The 22,973-nt window shown below is 46.7% G+C and overlaps 1 protein-coding gene across 1 annotated transcript in view; it reads left to right on the top strand.

Moving 5' to 3' along the window:
* The window catches only part of MRPL13 (mitochondrial ribosomal protein L13), a 55,637-nt gene extending 34,626 nt beyond the window's left edge, over positions 1–21,011 (top strand). The window contains exons 6-7 of the mRNA XM_030218605.1: positions 4,253–4,374; positions 20,662–21,011. Coding sequence (XP_030074465.1) covers positions 4,253–4,374; positions 20,662–20,686 — 147 coding nt within the window. The 3' untranslated portion in view covers positions 20,687–21,011. The remainder of the gene's footprint in view (positions 1–4,252; positions 4,375–20,661) is intronic.
* Positions 21,012–22,973: the final 1,962 nt, after the last annotated feature.

Raw genomic sequence — 22,973 nt, 5'->3', positions numbered from 1 at the left:
GGCCATTCGAGCATGAAAACTTTTTTCAGCGCCAGGCCTAGATGGATACACAGGAGAATTCTATAAGTTGTTTCAGGTACAGCTGATACAGGCTCTCACAGATTATTTTGATTCGGTAATAACTGCTCGCCACTTCCTTCTCCACATGAATTTCATCCCTCATAAGTTTGATACTGAAAACAGGACGGGATAATACTGTACCCGATCGAGCTTTTGACCAGGTCCATTGGCCCTTAATTCACACACTGCAACATATGGGAATCCAAGGCTGGTTCTATTACGCTGTTACCACCCTATATGCTGACCCTTGTGCATCCTTTTTGATAAATTGAGGTCCGGACTACACCCTTTTCCATCCACCATGGGACACGTCAGGGTTGTCCACACTCCCCACTATTTTTGCTCTCTTTAGAACCCTTGTTATGCATGTTGCATATAGCACCAGATGTGGCTGGGGTATGTCTGCCAACGGGTACTGTTAAACTACTAGCCTACGCAGATGATATTCTGTTAACCTTGAGCACCCCACAGCAGTCCTTGGCAGCTATATTTAATCATATGGAGCAGTTTGGACTGGTGGCAGGCTTTTCTCTTAATCTACGGAAATCGCAGGTGCTCTCGCACAGGATTAATACATAAGTTCAGCTCTGAGAGAGGTTATTATGTAGTTGGTCTAGTAAAGGAATCCATATTTTATTGTATTTAACAAGTGAGTTATTTTTCAGCCGCAGCATATTCATATTTAGCTAATATACACACAGAATTCCACCAAGTTAAATACGTTACTTTGGTAAGATCTTTCCAACAAAAGCAAATGGTTCTTAAGGCTTGATGTAACAGTATGTCTAATAGTTGTGCTTGATATTTGTCTAGTGGTGATTGTATCATTAGAGATCCAAATATGACTATATTATATGTTAAAACATCTTGGATATTCAAGGTAGATGATACTGTGTTCCATACAGAGTTCCAATAATCTTGAATACATGAACAAGAATAAATAATTTTTTTTGTTGTTGTTGTTATATTTGTACCCCGTGCTTTCCCACTCATGGCAGGCTCAATGCGGCGGGCAGTGGAGGGTTAAGTGACTTGCCCAGAGTCACAAGGAGCTGCCTGTGCCGGGAATCGAACTCAGTTCCTCAGTTCCCCAGGACCAAAGTCCACCCCCTAACCACTAGGCCATGTTTGAGATTTCCAACATCCTTTTCACATGTCCAACACTTATTTATATTATTTTTTGTTTTTGTCGTATTCAATTTGGCGAGTTTAGCTGGAGTCCATAGAGCCCTGTGTGCCAGGTAAAACATGGATTGAGAAATGGACGCTGATTTGGTGGTATGAGTAGTTTTGAACCAAATTTTTCCCATGCTTTTTCATTTAGTTGGGCATTTAGATCATGTTCCCTTGATTGCATGGTACTAGTTAGTGAGCTAAATTTAGCTAATTGAAGTATTTTGTACCATTTAGATGCAACTTTTTTGGAAGACATAAATGACTTACAAAGTTTCCCAGGAGATTTAATTGTACAAATATAATGTTGGTCCCTTATTACGAGATACTGTTGCAGCTCTGGTGCTCTTACCCACTCTCTTTGATGGGAAAGGTCCATTTATTCAACATGATGCTGTCGCCATGCTAGCTGTATGTTTTCCAGATGTTGCCTCTATACCTGAAAGCCCGAGATGAAAGAGCACTGGGTAAAGCGCTTCAAGCCTAACTTTGGAGTGGAACGAAGGCCAGACTGCCACTTTCTGTATTGCAGAAAGGAGGGCACATGGGAGTCTAGGCCTCCTGAATATACGATGTCTTACAGTAGCTTGTTTAATGTGTCATATTAACGACCAGACAGACTAAAGCTTTTTCAGCCACCACTCTGGAATTAGAGTTTATTGGCCCCAAACATTTCAGCTGGCTGCTCCACATGTTGCCAGGCCGCTCACCTGAGGCTCTGCGATGGAACCCTATCCTTGCTACAGCTCAAACTATCTGGCGGTGGCTTTGTAAACATCACCATTTCTTGGCATCAGCAACTCCATACCTTGCACTACACTGTAACTATGACTTTCCCGTTGGGACTGACTGACAGGTGTTTGCACGATAGCACTCCAAAGGACTGCAGTATCTATACCAGGTTCTGAGAGAGGATGAAAAAGTTCAACCATTTGTGGAGTTACAAAACACCTTTTATTTTGCATATTTCCAACTGCAGCACTGTGTTGTGAGCCTGGGATAGGTGAACTAAAGTGAGGACGTACAAGATAGTTTCAATGAAGCCCTGACCTCAGCTCACAGAACCCGGTCCTGTTAACATTTCATCATAAATTTCTAAAAGATACAACAGAGGATTTAGATTATGCCCACTATGTGTCCTGCTGAGCTCCAGGTGCCAATAACAGCTGCCCAAATGCAGGGGGGGGGAGGGATCTTGAGTATACAGCTTTGGAAAAGCAATGTTACAATGTGGGAGCTACAGTATAAATTTATGCTAAGACTATGTATTTCACCCTCTCAAGCCCACAGGGCAGGACTCTTTGTCTGGAGCTTGCACTAAATGTCATGCCCCAATAGAGACTCTGAGTTATATGTTTTGGCAGTGTCCAGTGATACAAACCTTCTGGGCACAAGTGATACACCATGCCTTACAGCCTTGGGTCCGCCAGATGGACTTACAACCAGGATTGTTGTTTGGTTTATTTGACATGGCTCGGCCTATGCCCCCTAGACTGAGGGGGATTCCTCCGTCAGACTGTGCTGATGGGTAAGAAGTTGATATTGCTATGCTGGATGGCTTAGACAGTGCCCACATGCTCTCTGGAGGACCCAGATGATTTATTTATTGACCATAGAGTGCTTTGAAGTCCCTGAAGGGAATAAAATTTCAGCACATTTGGGAGCGATTTTGGGCAACATTGCAGCCAGTTGCTCATAGTAGGATCTTAAATCAATTGATGTAGACCTCTTGTTACTCATTAAAGACATTTGACCTGCAGTTGAGGGTTGGGGGGCAGAGAGGTTGGGGAGGAAGGGCATGCAGAGGATAAAGAGTTTGTAAGTAAAGATTGCATTGGTTCAGAAGTTAAAATGGTGATATGGATCTGCTGATACTGTATTTTCCTTTTGGTGACTGTTGTAGTGTTCAGTGTTTGTGACTGATTTGTTAAAATAATAAAAATGACAAACGTAAATGATGAGTAAAGTGATTAAATTTGCAGAGACAAAATTATACAAAGTTGTCAAGACACATGTGGACTGTGAAAAATTATAGGAAGACCTTAGGAAATTGGAGTTTAATGTGGAGAAATGCAAAGTGATGCACATTGCGAAGAGTGATCCAAATCATAGTTACCTGATGCTAGGAGCCACCTTAGCAGTATGCACCCAAGAATAAGATCTAGGTGTCATTCTAGACAATACGCTGAAATCTTCTGCCCAGTGTGCGGCAGTGGCCAAAAAAAACAAACAGGATGCTAAGAATTGTTAGGAAAGGGATGGTGAATAATACCAAGAATATTATAGTCCTCTGTATCACTCCAGGTGTGACCTCACTTTGAACATTGCATTCAGTTCTGGTCGCCATATCTCAAAAAAGATACAGCAGAATTATAAAAGATTCAAAGAGCAACTAAAATGATAAAAAAGGGGGTGGATCTCCTCTCGCATAAGGAAAGGCTAAAGAGGCTAGGGCTCTTCAGCTTGGAAAATAGATGGCTGAGGGGGGGATATGATTGATGTCTGCAAAATCCTGAGTGGTATAGAACGGGAAAAGTGAATCGATTTTTCACTCTTTCAAAAAGTTCAAAGACTAGGGAACAGTCAATGAAACTACATGGAAATAGGAGGGAAGATTTTATCACTCAAAGAATAGTTAAGGTCTGGAACTCGTTGCTGGAGGATGTAGTAATAGCGGTTAGTGTATCTGGGTTTAAAAAAGGTCTGGCCGAGGGGCATGGAACTTTGTTTCAGATGACAGGGAAGGAATGATATTGGTAGTATGTAATGGCTATAGGTTATTAATATAGTATTGAGTTTGATATGTTAAGCGGTCTAGGTTGAGGGTGGGGGGGGGGGAATTAAAAGACGGAAAGAATATAAAAATATTGAACACAGTTGGTGTATTGTTTTTGGCATGCATTTCTCTGTATGTGATATGTTCAATAAAAATTGTTTTAACATTAAAAAAAAAAAAAGGTTTGGACAAATTTTATTTTAGGTCAAGGTATCTAAGGTGTCTGTTTTTATTGCGTACCAGGTTATTCCAGAAGACATACTTAAGAATCTAGTAGAAGAGCTCCCTCAGCCTCGTATAGTACCTAAGAAGTTGAATGAGTATACACAAGAGGAAATCGATGCCTTCCCACAACTCTGGATTCCGTATGTATCTTAAAAACTCTTCAAGTAGCATTTATATATGTATAATAGAATTTTTTAAATGAATAAATGCTTCTCCTACTATATAATTCATATCAAATGCAAAAAAGGGTGAAGAAACATAATGGGCTTTTAAAAGAAACCTGGTTAGAGACTGGTGGAGAGATGACCCCACGGCTCCACATTCTAGACATACAGTTGATTTGATTTGCATAGTACTTGGTGTCAGCAAAATTCACTTGCTTACATATTTCTTTATAAAAACAGATGTTGCATTTCAATGATGTCTCACTTACTGGGAAACAATATGATAACACTGCCAAAATCGTTGATTTGTTTCATAAGTTTAATGGTGTCTCACTCAATAACATGTTTGTAAGAGAAAAGGTGGGAAATGCTGGTCTTAGCCTCTGGAGCTCCTGATTATGATGTACCCCACAAATATTAAGCACCAGTATGCTACCCTTAATCTGCTGGAGAGAGACATGTACTCTGATTATGAAAGAAGAAATGTGCTAAAAAAGAAATAAAATCAAGTCATGTTTCTATTTTTTTTTTTTTTTTTTTAACTATAGTACTTCTGAGGTCAAATCTGGCAGTCTGGTTAGTTTATATAAATATTTCAATTTTGTATTAAAAACACGTGTCCGTTTTGGCACCGTGAATGGTCTTTTTCTGTTTAATAAACTAGTTGTCATCACAAAGGTTTGATTATTAACAGGACAGTATGATAATAAAGAGCTCTACAGTTCCATTGAGTAAAGCAACATTCTGTAATAAGGATGCACCATAATCTCAGTGTAACTGTATTGGTTCTGCTCCTGCATGATAGTGTGATCTAATACACACACTTTCCTGAAAATAACCTCAAGTTTTCCTTTGTAATAAAATGGCATATCTGTATCCATCAGTAAGCTTTGCTTCTGAGGAGAAAATTCTGAATAGGTTAATATCAGAGGCCCCTGGTCTACCATGGTAAGGGCTGCAAATTTTGGTTCTTCCATAAAATTGATCAGTCACTATGGAGTTGCCACAGAACTGGCCAGTTTCTGCAGAATCACCTCAATGTTTCAGCTCTGGACCAAACGAGGTCAAAGAAATTCAGCCCTTCTGATTTCCATCCCACTTCTTTACTGCATTCCTCTCATGCCATCAAAGGGCTTGAAGGAGGACAATGCTAGTACAATACATTGTACCGCTTTGTTCTCTTCTGCCCAGATTTGTTTTGTATACTTGTACAAAGCATGACATTCAGGCTCCAAGAAGGCGAGGAGGAGGAGGAGAAGGACACGGCTTGATTGCTGACCTTCTACAATTCTCAAATTATGGGATGAAGGTCAGTGATGGCATCAGATAGGATGTCAAGGGTGGTGAACATGGAAAATTAACTGGAGAAATGCAGGGTGGATATGGTGCACGGGGTGCCTGAGGAGCAGAGCATGAGGGAATTTGGGAGCGAGAGTATGAGGGGCAAAGGTGACTGAAGGAATGTATAGATAGGGGACACAGGAAGAAAGTGCCCGAAGGAGAGTAGATGGGGTGTGGCTTGTGGGCACAGAGGGAGGGAGAAAGCGAGCTAGGAGATTAGAGGGGAAATGAAGGGAGCTAGTGATGAGATCCAAATGTGTATGGAAGGGTGGGTAGAGTAAGCAATGGGATTCAAGGTGGGAAGTGGGGCAAGAGATCGGAGGCGATGGTGTGAGTGGCAATCAGAGATGGAGACAGTGCTATGGGGTTGTGAATGAGGATCAGAGGTACTGTGGAATGTGGGTGAGGATTAGAGGTAGCAGGTGAAGAGAGTAACAGGGTAAATGATGGCAGATAAGATCTGACTGGTCCATTTCTATCCAACAGTCACACTCATTATCAATTCATGATTAAATCCACAATGAACATGGCATAAAATATGTATACTTGATCATGATCCATCTTGCCGTAAATTGGACACAGACTTTAGAAATCCACCTGGCATTGTCCTTGTGTTCAAACTACTGGAGTCGCTGTTGAAGCCCTCTCATAAGAAACTAAGCATTGCTGAATGGCTATCGGACCCAGCATCGTGTTTCTAACAGTGGACAATTAAGGTCACAAGTACCTGGCAAGATCCCACTAGAGTAAAACAGATTTTATGCATTCCAGTTATGATCCCCCTTCCCCTTTGTCCATCAGTGAGAAGAATCAGTGTTGTGAAATGCTTGAGATCTGCCAGATTACCTGTCCTCTTTCCTCTCTTTATTGTATTTCCTTTCTTGCATTTTATTATTGTAAATTACTCTGAAAGGACCCTAAAGGAAAGTAAATCAAGTACTAATCCCTATCCGTTTTCGCATCCTGTTCAAACTTCTTCTACTAATCTATAAATGTACTCACTCTGCTGCTCCCCAGTATCTCTCCACACTCGTCCTTCCCGTGCACTCCGCTCCATGGATAAATCCTTCTTATCTGTTCCCTTCTCCACTACTGCCAACTCCAGACTTCGCGCCTTCTGTCTTGCTGCACCCTAAGCCTGGAATAAACTTCCTGAGCCCCTACGTCTTGCCCCATCCTTGGCCACCTTTAAATCTAGACTGAAAGCCCACCTCTTTAACATTGCTTTTGACTCGTAACCACTTGTAACCACTCGCCTCCACCTACCCTCCTCTCTTCCTTCCCGTTCACATTAATTGATTTGATTTGCTTACTTTATTTTTTTTGTCTATTAGATTGTAAGCTCTTTGAGCAGGGACTGTCTTTCTTCTATGTTTGTGCAGCGCTGCGTACGCCTTGTAGCGCTATAGAAATGCTAAATAGTAGTAGTAGTACTAATGCTGCTAATCCCAGAAATAATAATGACTTTTCCCAAAGCTGTTTTAATAATGGTCTATGGGCTTTTCATTTAAACCCTGCTAAGCTAACTGCTTTTCCTCAGCGACCCTCCAGACCGGTCAAGACGTGTGGGTTATGCTCGACTACCAGCAGAGGGAGACTGAGAACACTAACTTCAACTATGTACATATAACCTGTGCCCATCCCACAGAAGCCAGTATTTTCTCAGTCTCAGCAGAGGGTAGACAGGCAGCCTGTGCAGCTTGGCCGGTCTGGTAGGAGTCAATCAGTTGAGAGTTTTAGGCTGGTCTTTTGGTCGTTCCTGAGGAGCATCCCTGTGCCTGGACTACTCTGTGTGCTGGGGGTTGGTGGTGCCAGTGGGGCCTGCCATTGTCCCCCCTGGGGTGTCACACCCGGGTGGCCGGGTCCCTCCCCCGAGCTAGCTCTCCAGTTTGGGCAGCTTTGTGCCTCGGCTGCAGTTTTTATATTGCAGCCTTGAGTGCCAGGGATTTTATAGCAGCAGGGCTCAAATTGTGCTGCAATAAAGACCCAGATGGTGTGGAGAGCTGTGCAGCTGCACTCCGGAGTGCCGGAGCTGGGCAGCCATTCGAGGTGAGCTGTGAGTGGCTTCTTTGGGGTGAGTTTCCCATTTCTTTTACCTTTTGAAGAGTTTTTTTTTTTTTTTTTGGTGCGAAGATGTCCACGAAGCCGCTTCGCTGTCGGTCTTGCGCGCGTCGGGGGGTCGATGCGGTTGGCGGTTCCTGCCGCTTTTGCGGGGAACCGAAGACTCAGTCCTCCACTCCGCCGGTGTTAGCGGCGGAGCTTCTCGTGCCAGCCTTGCAGGAGGTTGCAGGGGCTTCGGTTAGCGGTTCAGCGGCGATCCCGGTTTTGGCGGGAACCGCCGCCATCTTGGATTCGGGCCCGAGAATTCCGGATTTAGTCAGCGGACCTCAGGGCAGCCCGGTGGCTGGTGCTTCTGGAGGGGACGTTTCGGGAAGGATGGGTTTCCCTCCGGAGTTTGTTTGGTCCTTATTTCAGGCCTGGCAGGCGGGACCGTCGCGCACAGAGCCCCTTAGTCTGGGGGCGGGCTTGAGTGCTAAGAGGCCACGTGTTGAGTGGGCTGAGGACTTGGACTGTTTTTCTCCTCCAGAGTCAGAGGGCGACTTTAGTCCCCTGGAGGAGGAGGAGGGGTCCTTGTCCGGCCCAGAGAGAGAGACAGTGCCCGGGGAGGATCCGTCGGTGGTCCGCATTTTTCACAGGGAGGAATTGGCGGATCTTATTGAGCAGGTGTCTGCTATGCTCAAATTTGACCCGGCAGTAGATCCAGCTCCCTCTGAAAAGCAGGACCCGCTGGTTAAGGGGATCCGAAGGGTCTCTCGGACTTTTCCTATGAATGCGGATCTTAGAGAGATGGTAACGCAGGAATGGCTCTCGCCGGAGGCGCCGTGTAAGGTGGCACGGGCCATGGCTAAGCTCTATCCCCTTCCGCAGGAAGATAGAGATTCTTTAAAGCCTCCGACTGTGGATGCCGTAGTGACGGCGGTGACTAAGGCTACTGCAATTCCTGTAGATGGAGGGGCTGCCTTGCGGGACCCTCAGGACAGGAAATTGGAGACATTTCTGAAGCGCAGTTTTGATTTATCGGCGCTGGCTTTGCAGGCTTCAGTTTGTGGAGGTCTGGTGGCTCGAGCATGTTTCCGCTGGGCTGAGCGGCTGCTAGATGCTCCGCAGGTTGATAGAGCCGCCTTAGTGCAGGATTTGGCAAAGTTGGAGATGGGCTCGTCCTTCTTGGCAGATGCGCTCTATGATTTGTTGCGTGCATCGGCAAAGAATATGACCCTCGCAGTGGCGGCTCGAAGGGCCCTGTGGTTGCGGGGCTGGCTGGCAGATGTCGCGTCCAAGGCAAAGTTGTGTTCGCTTCCCTTTAAGGGCGCTTTGCTTTTTGGAGACGAGTTGGATAAGTTGGTTAGGGGTCTTGGTGATACTAAGATCCCGCGGCTTCCAGAGCTTCGGCCTAAGGCGTCTAGGGGCTCTGCGGTGCGAGGCCGTTTTCAGGAAGCTAGACGGTATCGGCCGGGTAGGTCCTCGGGGGGGTTCCGGGGTCGTTATTTTCAGAGAACCCAGCCCTTTCGTGGGGGCCGCCGGGGGGGGGGGGGGCGAGCTGCCTCTTCGGGAGCGGCCAGCACGTCCCGTGTGTCGCAATGATGGTTTGGGGGTCCAGCCTCTGGTTCGTGTGGGGGCTCGCTTACGCTTGTTTTACCAGAGGTGGGCCCAAATCACGTCAGACCAGTGGGTGCTGCAGATAGTGCGAGACGGGTACGCGCTGGAGTTCAACGGTCCTCTGTCCGATTTCTTTCTCGTCTCTCCCTGTCATTCAAGGCGCAAGGCAAGGGCAGTGCGAGACACTCTGTCACGTCTGGTAGATTTAGGCGCTGTGGTGCCTGTTCCGACAGAAGAACGAGGTACCGGTTGTTACTCCATTTACTTCGTGGTGCCAAAGAAAGAGGATTCTTTTCGGCCCATTTTAGACCTCAAGAGGGTCAATGCCGCTCTAAAGATTCCTTCCTTTCGGATGGAAACGTTGCGCTCGGTCATTGTAGCGGTTCAGGAAGGGGAATTTCTGACTTCATTGGATTTGACAGAAGCTTATTTACACATCCCCATTCTAGAGGCGCACCAGCGTTTTCTGCATTTTGTGGTGTTAGGGAGTCACTTTCAGTTTTGTGCGCTCCCCGTTCGGCCTGGCTACGGCTCCTCGCACTTTCTCCAAGGTGATGGTGGTCGTGGCAGCGGCTTTACGGTTGCAGGGCATTTTGGTGCATCCGTATCTCGACGACTGGTTAATTCGAGCCAAAACGCAGGCGGAGAGCGAGGAGGCTACCTCCCGGGTGGTGACCTTTTTGCAGTCGCTGGGTTGGGTTGTCAATCTGGCCAAGAGTCACCTAGTTCCGTCACAGTCTCTAGAATATCTGGGAGTTCGGTTCGACACGGAGCGAGGCCGGGTGTTTTTGACGGCTCCTCGCATTTCCAAACTGCAGCTTCAGATATGTCAGCTCTGAGCTCAGAGGGCGCCTGCGGCACGGGAGTATCTTCAGGTGTTAGGTCTGATGGCTGCGGCTATAGAGGTAGTACCTTGGGCCAGGGCCCACATGAGACAGTTGCAGAACTCGTTGTTGACTCGTTGGTCCCCTCAGTCCCAGGAGTTGGAGGAGCGGTTAGCGCTGCCGGAGAGGGTTCGGCGCAGCCTCCGCTGGTGGCTTCACACTCCGAATCTAGCGAAGGGTATGCCGCTAGAGGTGCCAAATTGGGTGGTACTGACCACGGATGCGAGTATGTTAGGCTGGGGGGCGCATTGTCTAGGGCAGGTGGCCCAAGGGCGATGGACGTCGGAAGAGACGTCGTGGTCCATCAATCGCCTGGAGACTCGAGCAATTCGGTTGGCTCTTCGGTCCTTCCAGAGTCTGCTAGAGGGCAAGGCGGTCAGAGTTCTTTCCGACAATGCCACGGCCGTAGCTTATGTGAATCGGCAGGGGGGGACGCAGAGCCCAGGATTAGCTGTAGAGGCAGCGGAGCTGTTGGGGTGGGCAGAGGCTCATCTTCAGGCTCTTTCGGCAGGCCACATAGCAGGAGTGGACAATGTGGACGCGGATTATCTGAGCAGGCACATGTTGGATCCCGGAGAATGGGCTCTCCATCACTCAGTGTTCGAGCGGATAGTGTTGCAGTGGGGTCGGCCGGTGTTGGATCTCATGGCATCGGCCGACAATGCGCAGGTCGCGCGGTACTTCAGTCGTCGAAGAGATGCTCGAGCCGAGGGTCTCGACACATTGGTTCTGCCGTGGCCGACTCAGCAGTTGCTCTATGTGTTTCCGCCGTGGCCGCTGGTGGGCCGCGTGGTGCAGCGGATCGGTCGTCATCCCGGCTTAGTGATTCTGATAGCGCCCAATTGGCCTCGTCGGCCATGGTACGGAGATCTGGTGCGGTTGTTAGTGCAGGATCCTTTTCCCCTGGGGTCTCGGGTGAGACTGGTGCAGGGACCGATCGAGATGGCCGACCCCTCTCCATTCTTGCTTACGGCTTGGCTCTTGAAAGGCACAGATTGAGAAAGAAGGGTTTCTCGGCCAGGGTCATTGATACAATGTTGCGGTCGCGTAAGAAGTCCACGTCGTTGGCTTATGTGCGGGTGTGGCGCATCTTTGAGAGTTGGTGTCTTGAACGGAATGTTATCCCCTTGCGGGCTTCGGTGATGGAGGTTTTGGAGTTTTTGCAGGATGGTTTGGATAGGGGGCTCTCCCTTTCTTCCCTGAAGGTGCAGGTGGCTGCTTTGTCTTGTTTCAGAGGTAAGATTCGAGGAGTCTCCTTGGCAGCTTCTCCGGACGTAGGGCGGTTCCTGAGGGCAGTGAAGTTGATTCGGCCGCCCCGTCGTCCGATGGTTCCGCCTTGGGATTTGAATTTGGTCTTGGAGACTCTGGTGGGGCCTCCGTTTGAACCATTGGCGTCCATCACATGTAAGGATCTTACCTTGAAGACAGTTTTTCTGGTGGCCATTGCTTCCGCTCGTAGAATTTCAGAGTTGCAAGCCTTGTCTTGTAGGGAACCTTTTCTGTCCTTTGCGAAAGAGAAAGTGACTTTGAGGACGGTTCCTTCCTTTGTTCCTAAGGTGGTTTCAGCGTTCCATGTGAATCAAGTGATCTCGTTACCGGTGTTGGGGGATCGTTCGGGGGATGCCTCTCAGCGTCGGTTGGCTAAGTTTGATGTTCGGCGCGCCTTGCGGTCCTATTTGAGCAGAACGAGAGAGTTCCGGGCTTCGGATAGGTTGTTCGTTTTGTTTGGCGGTCCCAAGAGAGGGGCTGCGGCCTCCAAGGGGACTCTGGCTAGGTGGTTGAAGGAGGCTATTACCTCGGCTTACTTGTTGAGGCGGCGTGCGGTGCCCCCGTTACTTAAGGCGCATTCAACTCGGGGGGTTGCTGCTTCCTGGGCGGGGAGAGTAGTTTTGTTCCTCCGCAGGATATTTGTAAGGCAGCGGCATGGTCGTCCATTCATTCCTTTGTGAAGCATTATAGGATTGACGTTCAGGCAAAGGAGGATGCATGTTTTGGAGCGGCTGTGCTGTCTTCTGCGTTTCGAGGGTCCCACCCTTAAGTTTCTACTGCTTTGGTACTTCCCACGCGTCTTGACCGGTCTGGAGGGTCGCTGAGGAAGGTGAAATTAGGCCTTACCTGCTAATTTTCTTTCCTCTAGACCCTCCAGACCGGTCAAGAGCCCGCCCTATAGATTTTCAGAGATATTGTTCGTATCAGAAGTATTTGAGCCGTGTTCTGCTATGACTATTCCTTTTCTTTCTTTGGGCCGGAGAGTTTTCTTCGCCCATAATACTTGACAGAGCGGGGCGCTTGTCGTTCCGTCTGTCTGAGCACACTGTTGGTGTTGACTATTGGTTTTCCAGGTACAGGGGTTTTATAGTTTCAGAGTTCAGGTTGCAGGGGGTTTTTTCTCTGCTTTGCTAAGTGTATACTGGCTTCTGTGGGTTGGGCACAGGTTATATGTATATAGTTGAAGTTAGTGTTCTCAGTCTCCCTCTGCTGGTAGGCGAGCATAACCCACGCGTCTTGACCGGTCTGGAGGGTCTAGAGGAAAGAAAATTAGCAGGTAAGACCTAATTTCACCTTACCACATTCTCTAGCAATGACTTCCAGATTTTAATTACACTGAGGTCCCGATGCACAAAGGCAGCTGTAAAATATGGCTGCCTCGCTAAAATTTAGTGAATCACTGGCAGCAGGCGATGCACAAAGGGGATCGCATTCAAATGAGCTGCACGGATCCCCCTTTCATCCTCGCTGTTAGCTGCCAGATCAGTTTGACAGGTCTGATGCACTGGACCTCCCTGACCCCACACTTTTTTTAAAATTTACCCTGGTGGTCTAGTGGACCCTGACCACCCCCGTCTTTTTTTCCAGTGGACCATGACACCACAAACCCTTTTTTTTTTTTTTTTTTAAATTTCTGTGGTGGTCTCGTGGACAGAACCCCTTCCCTTGTATGTGCACACACATCCTCTGCTGTGCCTGGCCCCCACCCTGCCCCTCCCTGTATCTTTGCATCAAGATGGAGGCAGGAAGGTTCATGTTCAAGAGTACAACGCTGTGTACATCTAGTAGTACTATAGAAATAAGTAGTAGTAGGAGCAGTGGCTCCTGCCTCTGGCCCGCCTGGAACAAAATGGCGGCGCCATGCCCAGTGCATTCTGGGATGCACTGAGCAGGGCTAAACACCATATAAGGAGGGTTTTCTTTCTCTTATATGGTGTTTAGCCCTGCCTAGTGCATCCCAGAATGCACTGGGCAGGGCCTGGGTGCCGCCACTTCGTTCCAGGCAGGCCCGAGGCAGGAAGGAGGAGCCATTGCTCCTGCCTTCACCTTTTTGTAAAGGTACAGGGAGGGGTGGGGGTGTGGTTCAGGTACAGGAGGGAGGGGGTGTGTGCCTGCACAGGGGAAGGGGTTTGGTCCACGGGGACCACCAGGGAAAATTTTTTAAAAAGGTCCCAGGGTCACGAGGTGGGGGGTGGGGGGTTGTGGTCCACTGGACCACCAGGGAAAGTTTAAAAGAAGATTGGGGGGGAGACTTCCGGTTGGGGAATGGAGTAGCGAGACGGAAGGTGAAGCTGCTCCGGGACACTAATTAATCTGCACTCGCAAACAACATCCTCAATCTCAGCAAGACGTACAGCGGCGAAAACAAAAACGCCCAGTACAGAAATCTGGCCGAAAACAGTGGATCGGTGGTGATGGCGGCGAAAGCGGGACGAAAAGAGCCCAAGGAGCGGACGCGACCAGGAGACGGCAAAATGGCGGAGAAAGGAAGTCCTGACTCACCCTCGCCCAGCTCACTGTGGGCCGCTGAAATCACAGAAGAAGTGAGGACAGCGGTGGAGCAAACAGTAGGGCAGAAACTACAATTAATCCTGGACAAGCTGGACGGGATGGAGGAGCGGCAGACTACACTGGTCGCGGGGCTCCACGAGGCGCAGCAGCGAATAGGGCAAGCGGAAGAGGAGATTCGGAAGATGGTGGAGGAGCGTCCAAAAATAACCGGCAGACTGGCAGCAGTGGAATCGCGGTTGGAAGATCTAGAAAACCGCTCGAGAAGGAATAACCTGAGACTGGTTGGTCTGCCGGAAAGTGTGCCTGAACGGAATCTAGGCACGTTCCTGGAAAAATGGCTGCCTGAAGCGGTGGAAAAACAAGACCTCATTGGTAATTTGAAAATTGAAAGAGCACACAGACTGGGGCCACGAAGAGAAAATTCAGATAGACCACGAGTAGCAATACTGAAGATCTTGAACTACTCACATAAAACAGAGATATTGCAAAGCATAAGAGCTGGGAAACAACTGCAGTATCAAGGCAAGAAAGTTTTATGCTTCCAGGATTACTCACTAAAGGTCTCTGCAGCAAGGAAAGAGTTCGGACCCGTCTGCTCTAAGCTATTTGGGCTCAAATACAAATTTAGCCTCCTGTATCCAGCACGCTTGAAGGTGATAAACAATGGCCAAGTGGTGTTCTTTGACAAAGCGCGGGAAGCGGAAGAATATATTGGCAAATTGACAAAAGCTGGGAGCAAAGAACAAGGAGAGAACAATGGCTGAGAGAACCAGATCCAGCAGATCCAGACGGATTTGGCGATGAAATCACACTAACAGAAGGATGGAGGAGGTTAAAAGATGGAGATTGCACATGTTGGTGCTAGTTTGAAGTGGATTCTCAATGAGTTATCAGTTAATGTTAAAAATTTGAGAATGTGATGAGGACGTCCAAAGGGCAGTAGCCCTTAGCACAGTAAGAAAGTGTCCTAGTCCTGGGGACACGGAAGTCGTACTGCCTATGGGCATGTCCAGGGAAAAGTATGTAAGAGGGGTTAAAGAGGGAGAGGGGGTGGGGGGGAGAGGGAGGGAGGGAAGGGTAAATATAAGGGGAGTGGGCAAGAAAGGGATAGAAGGGTGGGACGAATGTGGATGAATGAGATGCATGAGTGTTGGGATTGGATGAGGAGCGGCGAAAATGGGGAGTATGAGAAGGAATGCTCGGGAGGTGGAGGCTGGGACATCTCTCGGGTGGTCAATGGCTGGAAACGACAGGTGGAGAGTCAAAATATTACTGAGAGGTGTCAGAAATAAAGGTTGTAACATGGAATGTTGGGGGTATACATTCCCCAATAAAGAGACAAAAAATTTTAAAAGTCTTAAATGACCAGAAAACAACAATAGCCTTCTTACAAGAAACACACTTAATAAGAGAAGAGCACGAAAAGTTGAAGCGCTGGTGGGTGGGTGAAATCATGGAGTCCCCAGCAGTGGATGGGAAAGGGGGGGTGATAATCCTGATACGCAAGGGGGTACATGTGAAAATCAAGAAAATAATCAAGGACGAGAGAGGGCGGTATGTCCTGGCGGCTATAGAAATAGAGAGGCAGCCTTTGCTGTTAGGTAACATATACGCGCCAAACAGCTTTGAGAAGTTATTTTATAAACAACTATTGCGTAAGGTGCAGGATATGGGAGATGGTCCTCTCATACTGGGGGGGGACTTCAATGAGGTAAGAGAGCCAAGATTAGATAGGTCTAACCCAACGGGACGAGAGCTGTCCAGGAGCCGGAGGGGCATGGGGATGCTGGAGGAGGCCCTGGAGATAGTAGATGTATGGAGGACCCTAAATCCATTAGAACGAGATTATACTCACTTGTCCAGGGCCCACTCCATGCTATCACGCATTGATTACATATTAATAGCAAGGGAGCTGTTAACACAAGTTATGGGGACCAGGATTGGGCCAATAGTGGTTTCTGACCATGCGTGGGTCTCAATAGATTTGAGGTTGGAGAGAGAGTCGCAGAGAGCCTTCTCGTGGCGTTTTCCGACTTACCTGTATAGGGATAGTAAATTTCAGTCGCAAATGCTACATAGATGGGCACAATATCAGAAGGAGAATGAAACACATAGGGAAGATCCAATACTTTTCTGGGAAGCCGCCAAAGCGGTCCTCCGAGGGGAAATAATAGCTTACAACAATTTCCAGAGGAAGGCAAGGCGGAGAGAGGTGCTAAGGTGGGAACAAAAGGTGGTAGTTTTGAGGAGACAATATGGGCGCAGCCATACTTTAGAAGTGCGGGCCCAGTTATTAGAAGCGCAGCAAACCCTTAATGAACTGCTACAACAACAGGCCCAGAAATCAGCAATGTTTTATAAATATCAGCTATATAAATTTGCTAATAAGGGAGGGAAATTTTTGGCGAAATTAATAAATAAGCAAGTGGGCTCCAGGAAAGTAATCTCATTGGTAAATAGGCAAAAAGTATTGAAACATAAAGATAGCGAAATAGCAGAGATCTTCAAACACTTCTATGAAGAATTATATAAACCGCAAACCGAGATAGTGAAGCCTAGTGCAGCATATCTTGAGAGTGTTGATGTGCCAAACGTGCATGCTGCTGATTTAAAGATTTTGAATGCTGCAATAACAGAAGATGAAGTAGAATGGGTACTAAAGCAAAGCCCACTCGGTAAGGCGCCAGGCCCTGATGGGTTCAGTAATGAATTTTACAAAATACTCCAACCGGAGATTGGTCAATTAATTTCGGAGGTGTTCAATTTGGTGATTGCACGTAGGCAAATGCCCAGCCATTTGAATCAGGCTAATATAACAGTCATTTTGAAACCAGGCAAGCAAGCGCTTCTGCCAGAGTCCTATAGACCAATATCTCTGCTAAACGCAGAAACAAAATTCATAGCTAAGATATTGGCGAACAGACTGGCTCGGTTTTTGCCGGATTTGCTAGAGGAATCACAAGTGGGCTTTGTGAAAGGCCGGAAAGTAGTTAAAAATCTGAGACGGATAATTGGGGCATTGGAGAGAGTGAAGAGTGAGGGCACGAGGGCCATGTTAATTAGCTTCGATGCCGAAAAGGCCTTCGACAGAGTGGACTGGGGCTTTATGTTTGCGACGCTAAGGGCCTATGGCATAAAGGGGTTCTTTGTACAAGCCATTGAGACGTTATATAGAGATCCCAGGGCGAGAGTCAATGTGAATGGGATGTGTTCAGATTGGTTTAACATAGGTAGGGGAACAAGACAAGGTTGCCCACTTTCGCCACTTCTGTTCGTGTTGACTCTGGACCCATTGCTGCGGGAAATAAGAAGTAATGTAGACATTAAGGGAGTAAGAATTCGGGACCAGGAATTCAAAACCGCAGCCTTTGCGGATGATTTGCTGGTGTTGATTACTGAACCCCGGGGGTCACTGGGACGGTTGATGGAGAGTCTTCAGGAGTATGGAGACTTCTCGGGGTTCAAATTGAATCTAGAGAAGTCGGAGGCCTTAGCACATGAGGGGATAGGACAAGAGATATGGAGTCAGACAAAATTACGCCAAGCAAAAACGGCATTTAAATACTTGGGGATTAATATGCCTATGGACCCACTGCAACTGTATAAAACCAATGTTCCAGACTTGCTTAGAGAAACTAAGACACAACTGGAAAAATGGATGGCTTTACCACTATCATTAATGGGCAGAGTACACTTATATCGTATGATTATATTCCCAAAATGGCTGTATGTATTACAGATTTTACCAATCAAACTGCTGGTTAAGGATCTGAGGGTTTTGCAGAGACATGTAGCGCGGTTTTGCTGGGCGGGGAAAAAACCAAAAATGAGGTGGCGTCATGTATATGGGACGCAGGTTGAAGGCGGGTTAGGCATGCCAGATATGAAGGACTATAACCAGGCTTGTTTGATAAGGCATGTGAAAGACTGGATCTTGGGCACATCCACATATACCGATATGAAATGGGAACAAGCGTATTTTAGGCCCTGGTCCCTGAACTGTTTATTGCACTCGGAGGGGAAGGGGTTGCCACCTCAGGTGAAAAACAGTGTGCTGTTGAGGCCATTGAGACAAATCTGGAGAGTGTTACTGGGCCATTGGGGACAAAATCCGGAGACTAGTGTGCTATTATCAATATCAGGTAATGTAGAGTTTCCAGCAGGAAGTGAAAATCGAGTTTTTAGGGACCTGGAGAGACAAGGGGTGACACTGTTGGAGAATTTCCTCCAGGCAGATGGATCACTGCTGTCCTATGAAGAATTCGAAAGGAGATGTGCGGGAGGTCCACTGACCAGACTGGCTTATTTACAGTTGACACATTACCATAAGGGGCTTCCCCGATCTGCACTCACACTGGAGTTTGGGGGGAAAATTCGAGATTTCCTAAGAGGGGATGCAGTGGGGCAAACTTCCATATCTTGGTTTCATAAAGCACTGGGAGAATTCAAACCAAAAAGGGATATGGGTGAAGTAGTGAGGAGATGGGAGCAAGAAGCGGGGGGAACAATAACAGAAAGGAAAGTGATGGCTGCGCTCAAGGGGTTAACAGGGGTAGTACAGAGTGCGGAATTGCAGGAGTGCCATTTTCGATCTATATATAGGGCATACTTCTCGGGCAAGCAAGCATGGCATGCAGGGGTGGAGGAGGCAGATAGATGCCAAAAGTGTGGAGTGGGCATGCCCTCATTGACACATGGGATGTGGCAGTGTCGACCCATTTGGAGGTTCTGGACGGCTCTTGCTCGGTTTGTCTCAGGGATCTTGGGATACAGGGTACAACTCTCATTTGAGCGAATAATGTTTAGTTCATCATTAGTGTGGACGGCAGGGACGAGGGAAGAGAAGTTATTCCTAAGTAAATCCTGCATTCTGGGGAAAAAATGCATATTGAATCACTGGCTGATGGACATACCGCCCTCATACTGGTACTGGAGGAATAAACTGCACGCGCTAATGCTCTGGGAGGCAAAAGGAGCACGATATACGCCAAAAAGAAGACAGCAGTTTATTAAAATATGGAAAGCATATTTAAATGTAATAGCTCCTAAAGTAAGAAGCCAGGTGTTGAATGATTTGGGATGACTGTGGTATGAATGGAGGGGGAGAGGGGGGGAAGTAAAATTCAAGGAGTGTAGGGGGGGGGGGGGGGGAGAGAAGGAACTGGAATACTAAAAGGAATATTAAAATGTAGAGATAACTAAATGTGGTCTCACGATCTCTTATGCGAAGCCAAGGGAGAGAAGAGAGCAGATGAAGATATAGAATTAACTGTTGACAGAGCCTCATATACATTTTCCCCTGTTGGCTATAACTCATGTTATCATGAAGGTATTGGAAGGATGTACTTATCATTCGACAATTGCTGGGCTAGTATGGCTGTGCTTATTGTTATAACATGCAATGTTGGAAATGTTTGTCTTGCTTATATGAAAATTGATCGACCAAGAATGATCGGAACCTTTGGGGGCTGTTTTAAATTAATATTCCTGGAGGACAGTAGCAGTTAAGGCGACCCGTTATGAGTAAGGGGTATAACGTAAGGGGGGGATTAGATGGGGGGTAGGGATAAATGGTACATATATATATGGAAAATATTGATGAGGAATGTATACACATGATTGTGCCTGAAATATCTGATGTGACTATTTTGCGGCTTGTCAGAATGCTTGTTTTCTTAGTATATCATCAATAAAAAATTGTTGGAAGTTAAGAAGATTGGGGGGATCAAGGTCCACTTGAGCACCAGTGAAATAAAGAAAACAATATGCAGGGGGGTGTTGTGGTCCATTGGACCACCAGGGAATTTTTTTTTTTTTAATGTGGGGGCAGGGAGGCACTGGGAGGTGAGAGGTAAGAAGCACAAGCAGGCAGCCTTTATAGCTTCCAGTTGTGCTTCTGTCCTCTCCGACAGCTTCAGAGCAGCCATAAATTTTGCTCATTGAATTAGGGGAGCTCTGGAGCTGTGCATCCCCTGGAATATATATTAGACTATGAATGAGCTCATTAGAATACAAATGAGCTCATTGTAATTCATTTGTGTGGGGTTCTCGGTGGCTTCTAACAGCACACGTTAGAGCCATGGAAAACCCCTTTGTGCATTACTAGCTACGTAAACGTTGGCTTTAGACAGGCTAGAACCAGTCTAAAGCAAATGTTAATAGCACGATAAGCTTTGTGCATTTTCTCTGATTTGTTTTAAAGGAATCAAAGAGTAAAGGGATGAGGTCTGTGGGGTATGATCTTTTCCAGGACCAGCACAAGCCATGACAAGGGGGTGCCGACAGAGGCGCCAAAAGCTGCCATGACCACTCTTACCTGTTATGCTAGTCCTGGGGAGCAGTAGGATGGGCATCAAATCACAGGGCATGGGCTGATCCCCTTTCCCTTCTGTTGTCACCGCCACTGCCATGCCTCCAGGCCGATAGCAAAAATGAACAAAGCACCAACAGTAAGTGCTGGGGAACCTTTGAGCCCATGCATTCATAAAGGCCCTACTAACCCTGCCTCCTTTAGGGTGTAATTTGTATATGTAAGGCTTAAGGTGTTTGTTATCTGAAAAGTAACTGCAAACAAGTTGATTTTTGTTTCTTTCTTTTTCAGTGCTGAAGACTACAAAATGAAATAAAAGAACAGACACGGCTAAAAGAAAACAAAAAATGTTTTATTTTTCATGATTTCTCTTGTATGAAAAAATAGTTCTCTAGCTGTTAATTTTGTAAAATACATTTTTCAGCATAATAGGAAGACTCTCCTTTAAAAAAGTCAAACTACAAATTAAAAAACAGGTACACAATCAGTATTGTAAATAATAGGATGAGTGTACAGCTGTGTGTCAAAAGGGGGCAAACTGAATGTTACTGCATCACATGTGCAATTTAATCACATATCCATTATCTGATCCTGAATAATGCAAATAAAAGAACCGTGATGCTTCAATTTCAAGCATTTTACATTCCTGGATTGTTCTGAATTTTTTTAGTATTCTAATCACATAGTCACTAAGGCAGTGGTCCAGTTCCAAAAATATTTCCTGATGGAGGTATTGCCTTGCTCGTCTTCATGATACAGTGGGGGAAATAAGTATTTGATCCCTTGCTGATTTTGTAAGTTTGCCCACTGACAAAGACATGAGCAGCCCATAATTGAAGGGTAGGTTATTGGTAACAGTGAGAGATAGCACATCACAAATTAAATCCGGAAAATCACATTGTGGAAAGTATATGAATTTATTTGCATTCTGCAGAGGGAAATAAGTATTTGATCCCCCACCAACCAGTAAGAGATCTGGCCCCTACAGACCAGGTAGATGCTCCAAATCAACTCGTTACCTGCATGACAGACAGCTGTCGGCAATGGTCACCTGTATGAAAGACACCTGTCCACAGACTCAGTGAATCAGTCAGACTCTAACCTCTACAAAATGGCCAAGAGCAAGGAGCTGTCTAAGGATGTCAGGGACAAGATCATACACCTGCACAAGGCTGGAATGGGCTACAAAACCATCAGTAAGACGCTGGGCGAGAAGGAGACAACTGTTGGTGCCATAGTAAGAAAATGGAAGAAGTACAAAATGACTGTCAATCGACAAAGATCTGGGGCTCCACGCAAAATCTCACCTCGTGGGGTATCCTTGATCATGAGGAAGGTTAGAAATCAGCCTACAACTACAAGGGGGGAACTTGTCAATGATCTCAAGGCAGCTGGGACCACTGTCACCACGAAAACCATTGGTAACACATTACGACATAACGGATTGCAATCCTGCAGTGCCCGCAAGGTCCCCCTGCTCTGGAAGGCACATGTGACGGCCCGTCTGAAGTTTGCCAGTGAACACCTGGATGATGCCGAGAGTGATTGGGAGAAGGTGCTGTGGTCAGATGAGACAAAAATTGAGCTCTTTGGCATGAACTCAACTCGCCGTGTTTGGAGGAAGAGAAATGCTGCCTATGACCCAAAGAACACCGTCCCCACTGTCAAGCATGGAGGTGGAAATGTTATGTTTTGGGGGTGTTTCTCTGCTAAGGGCACAGGACTACTTCACCGCATCAATGGGAGAATGGATGGGGCCATGTACCGTACAGTTCTGAGTGACAACCTCCTTCCCTCCGCCAGGGCCTTAAAAATGGGTCGTGGCTGGGTCTTCCAGCACGACAATGACCCAAAACATACAGCCAAGGCAACAAAGGAGTGGCTCAGGAAGAAGCACATTAGGGTCATGGAGTGGCCTAGCCAGTCACCAGACCTTAATCCCATTGAAAACTTATGGAGGGAGCTGAAGCTGCGAGTTGCCAAGCGACAGCCCAGAACTCTTAATGATTTAGAGATGATCTGCAAAGAGGAGTGGACCAAAATTCCTCCTGACATGTGTGCAAACCTCATCATCAACTACAGAAGACGTCTGACCGCTGTGCTTGCCAACAAGGGTTTTGCCACCAAGTATTAGGTCTTGTTTGCCAGAGGGATCAAATACTTATTTCCCTCTGCAGAATGCAAATAAATTCATATACTTTCCAAAATGTGATTTTCCGGATTTAATTTGTGATGTGCTATCTCTCACTGTTACCAATAACCTACCCTTCAATTATGGGCTGCTCATGTCTTTGTCAGTGGGCAAACTTACAAAATCAGCAAGGGATCAAATACTTATTTCCCCCACTGTATGTAATTTTGTCTCTGTGTAAGTGGGTTCTATGGGCATTATCATAAAAGTTCCTGTCCCGTCTGAGGTATGTCTGCATTTCAGAGAGTGGGTGTTGAAAGTGTTCTTGTCACCCCCACTAGGAGGTGTCAAAATTCAGTACAGTAAATAGAGTTCTGATCCCTCGGGTTCTATCTTCCATGGAAGCAAAGATCAGAGTCCCTTGGTCTGCAGAAGAGAGAATGAGTTTTTGGAACCACAACTATTGATCAGC

Source organism: Microcaecilia unicolor, chromosome 1 (genome assembly GCF_901765095.1).
Source record: "Microcaecilia unicolor chromosome 1, aMicUni1.1, whole genome shotgun sequence".
Classification (NCBI taxonomy): Eukaryota; Metazoa; Chordata; class Amphibia; order Gymnophiona; family Siphonopidae; genus Microcaecilia; species Microcaecilia unicolor.
Note: the sequence above shows the minus strand (reverse complement) of the source record. Positions and strands in the feature narration are given on the sequence as shown.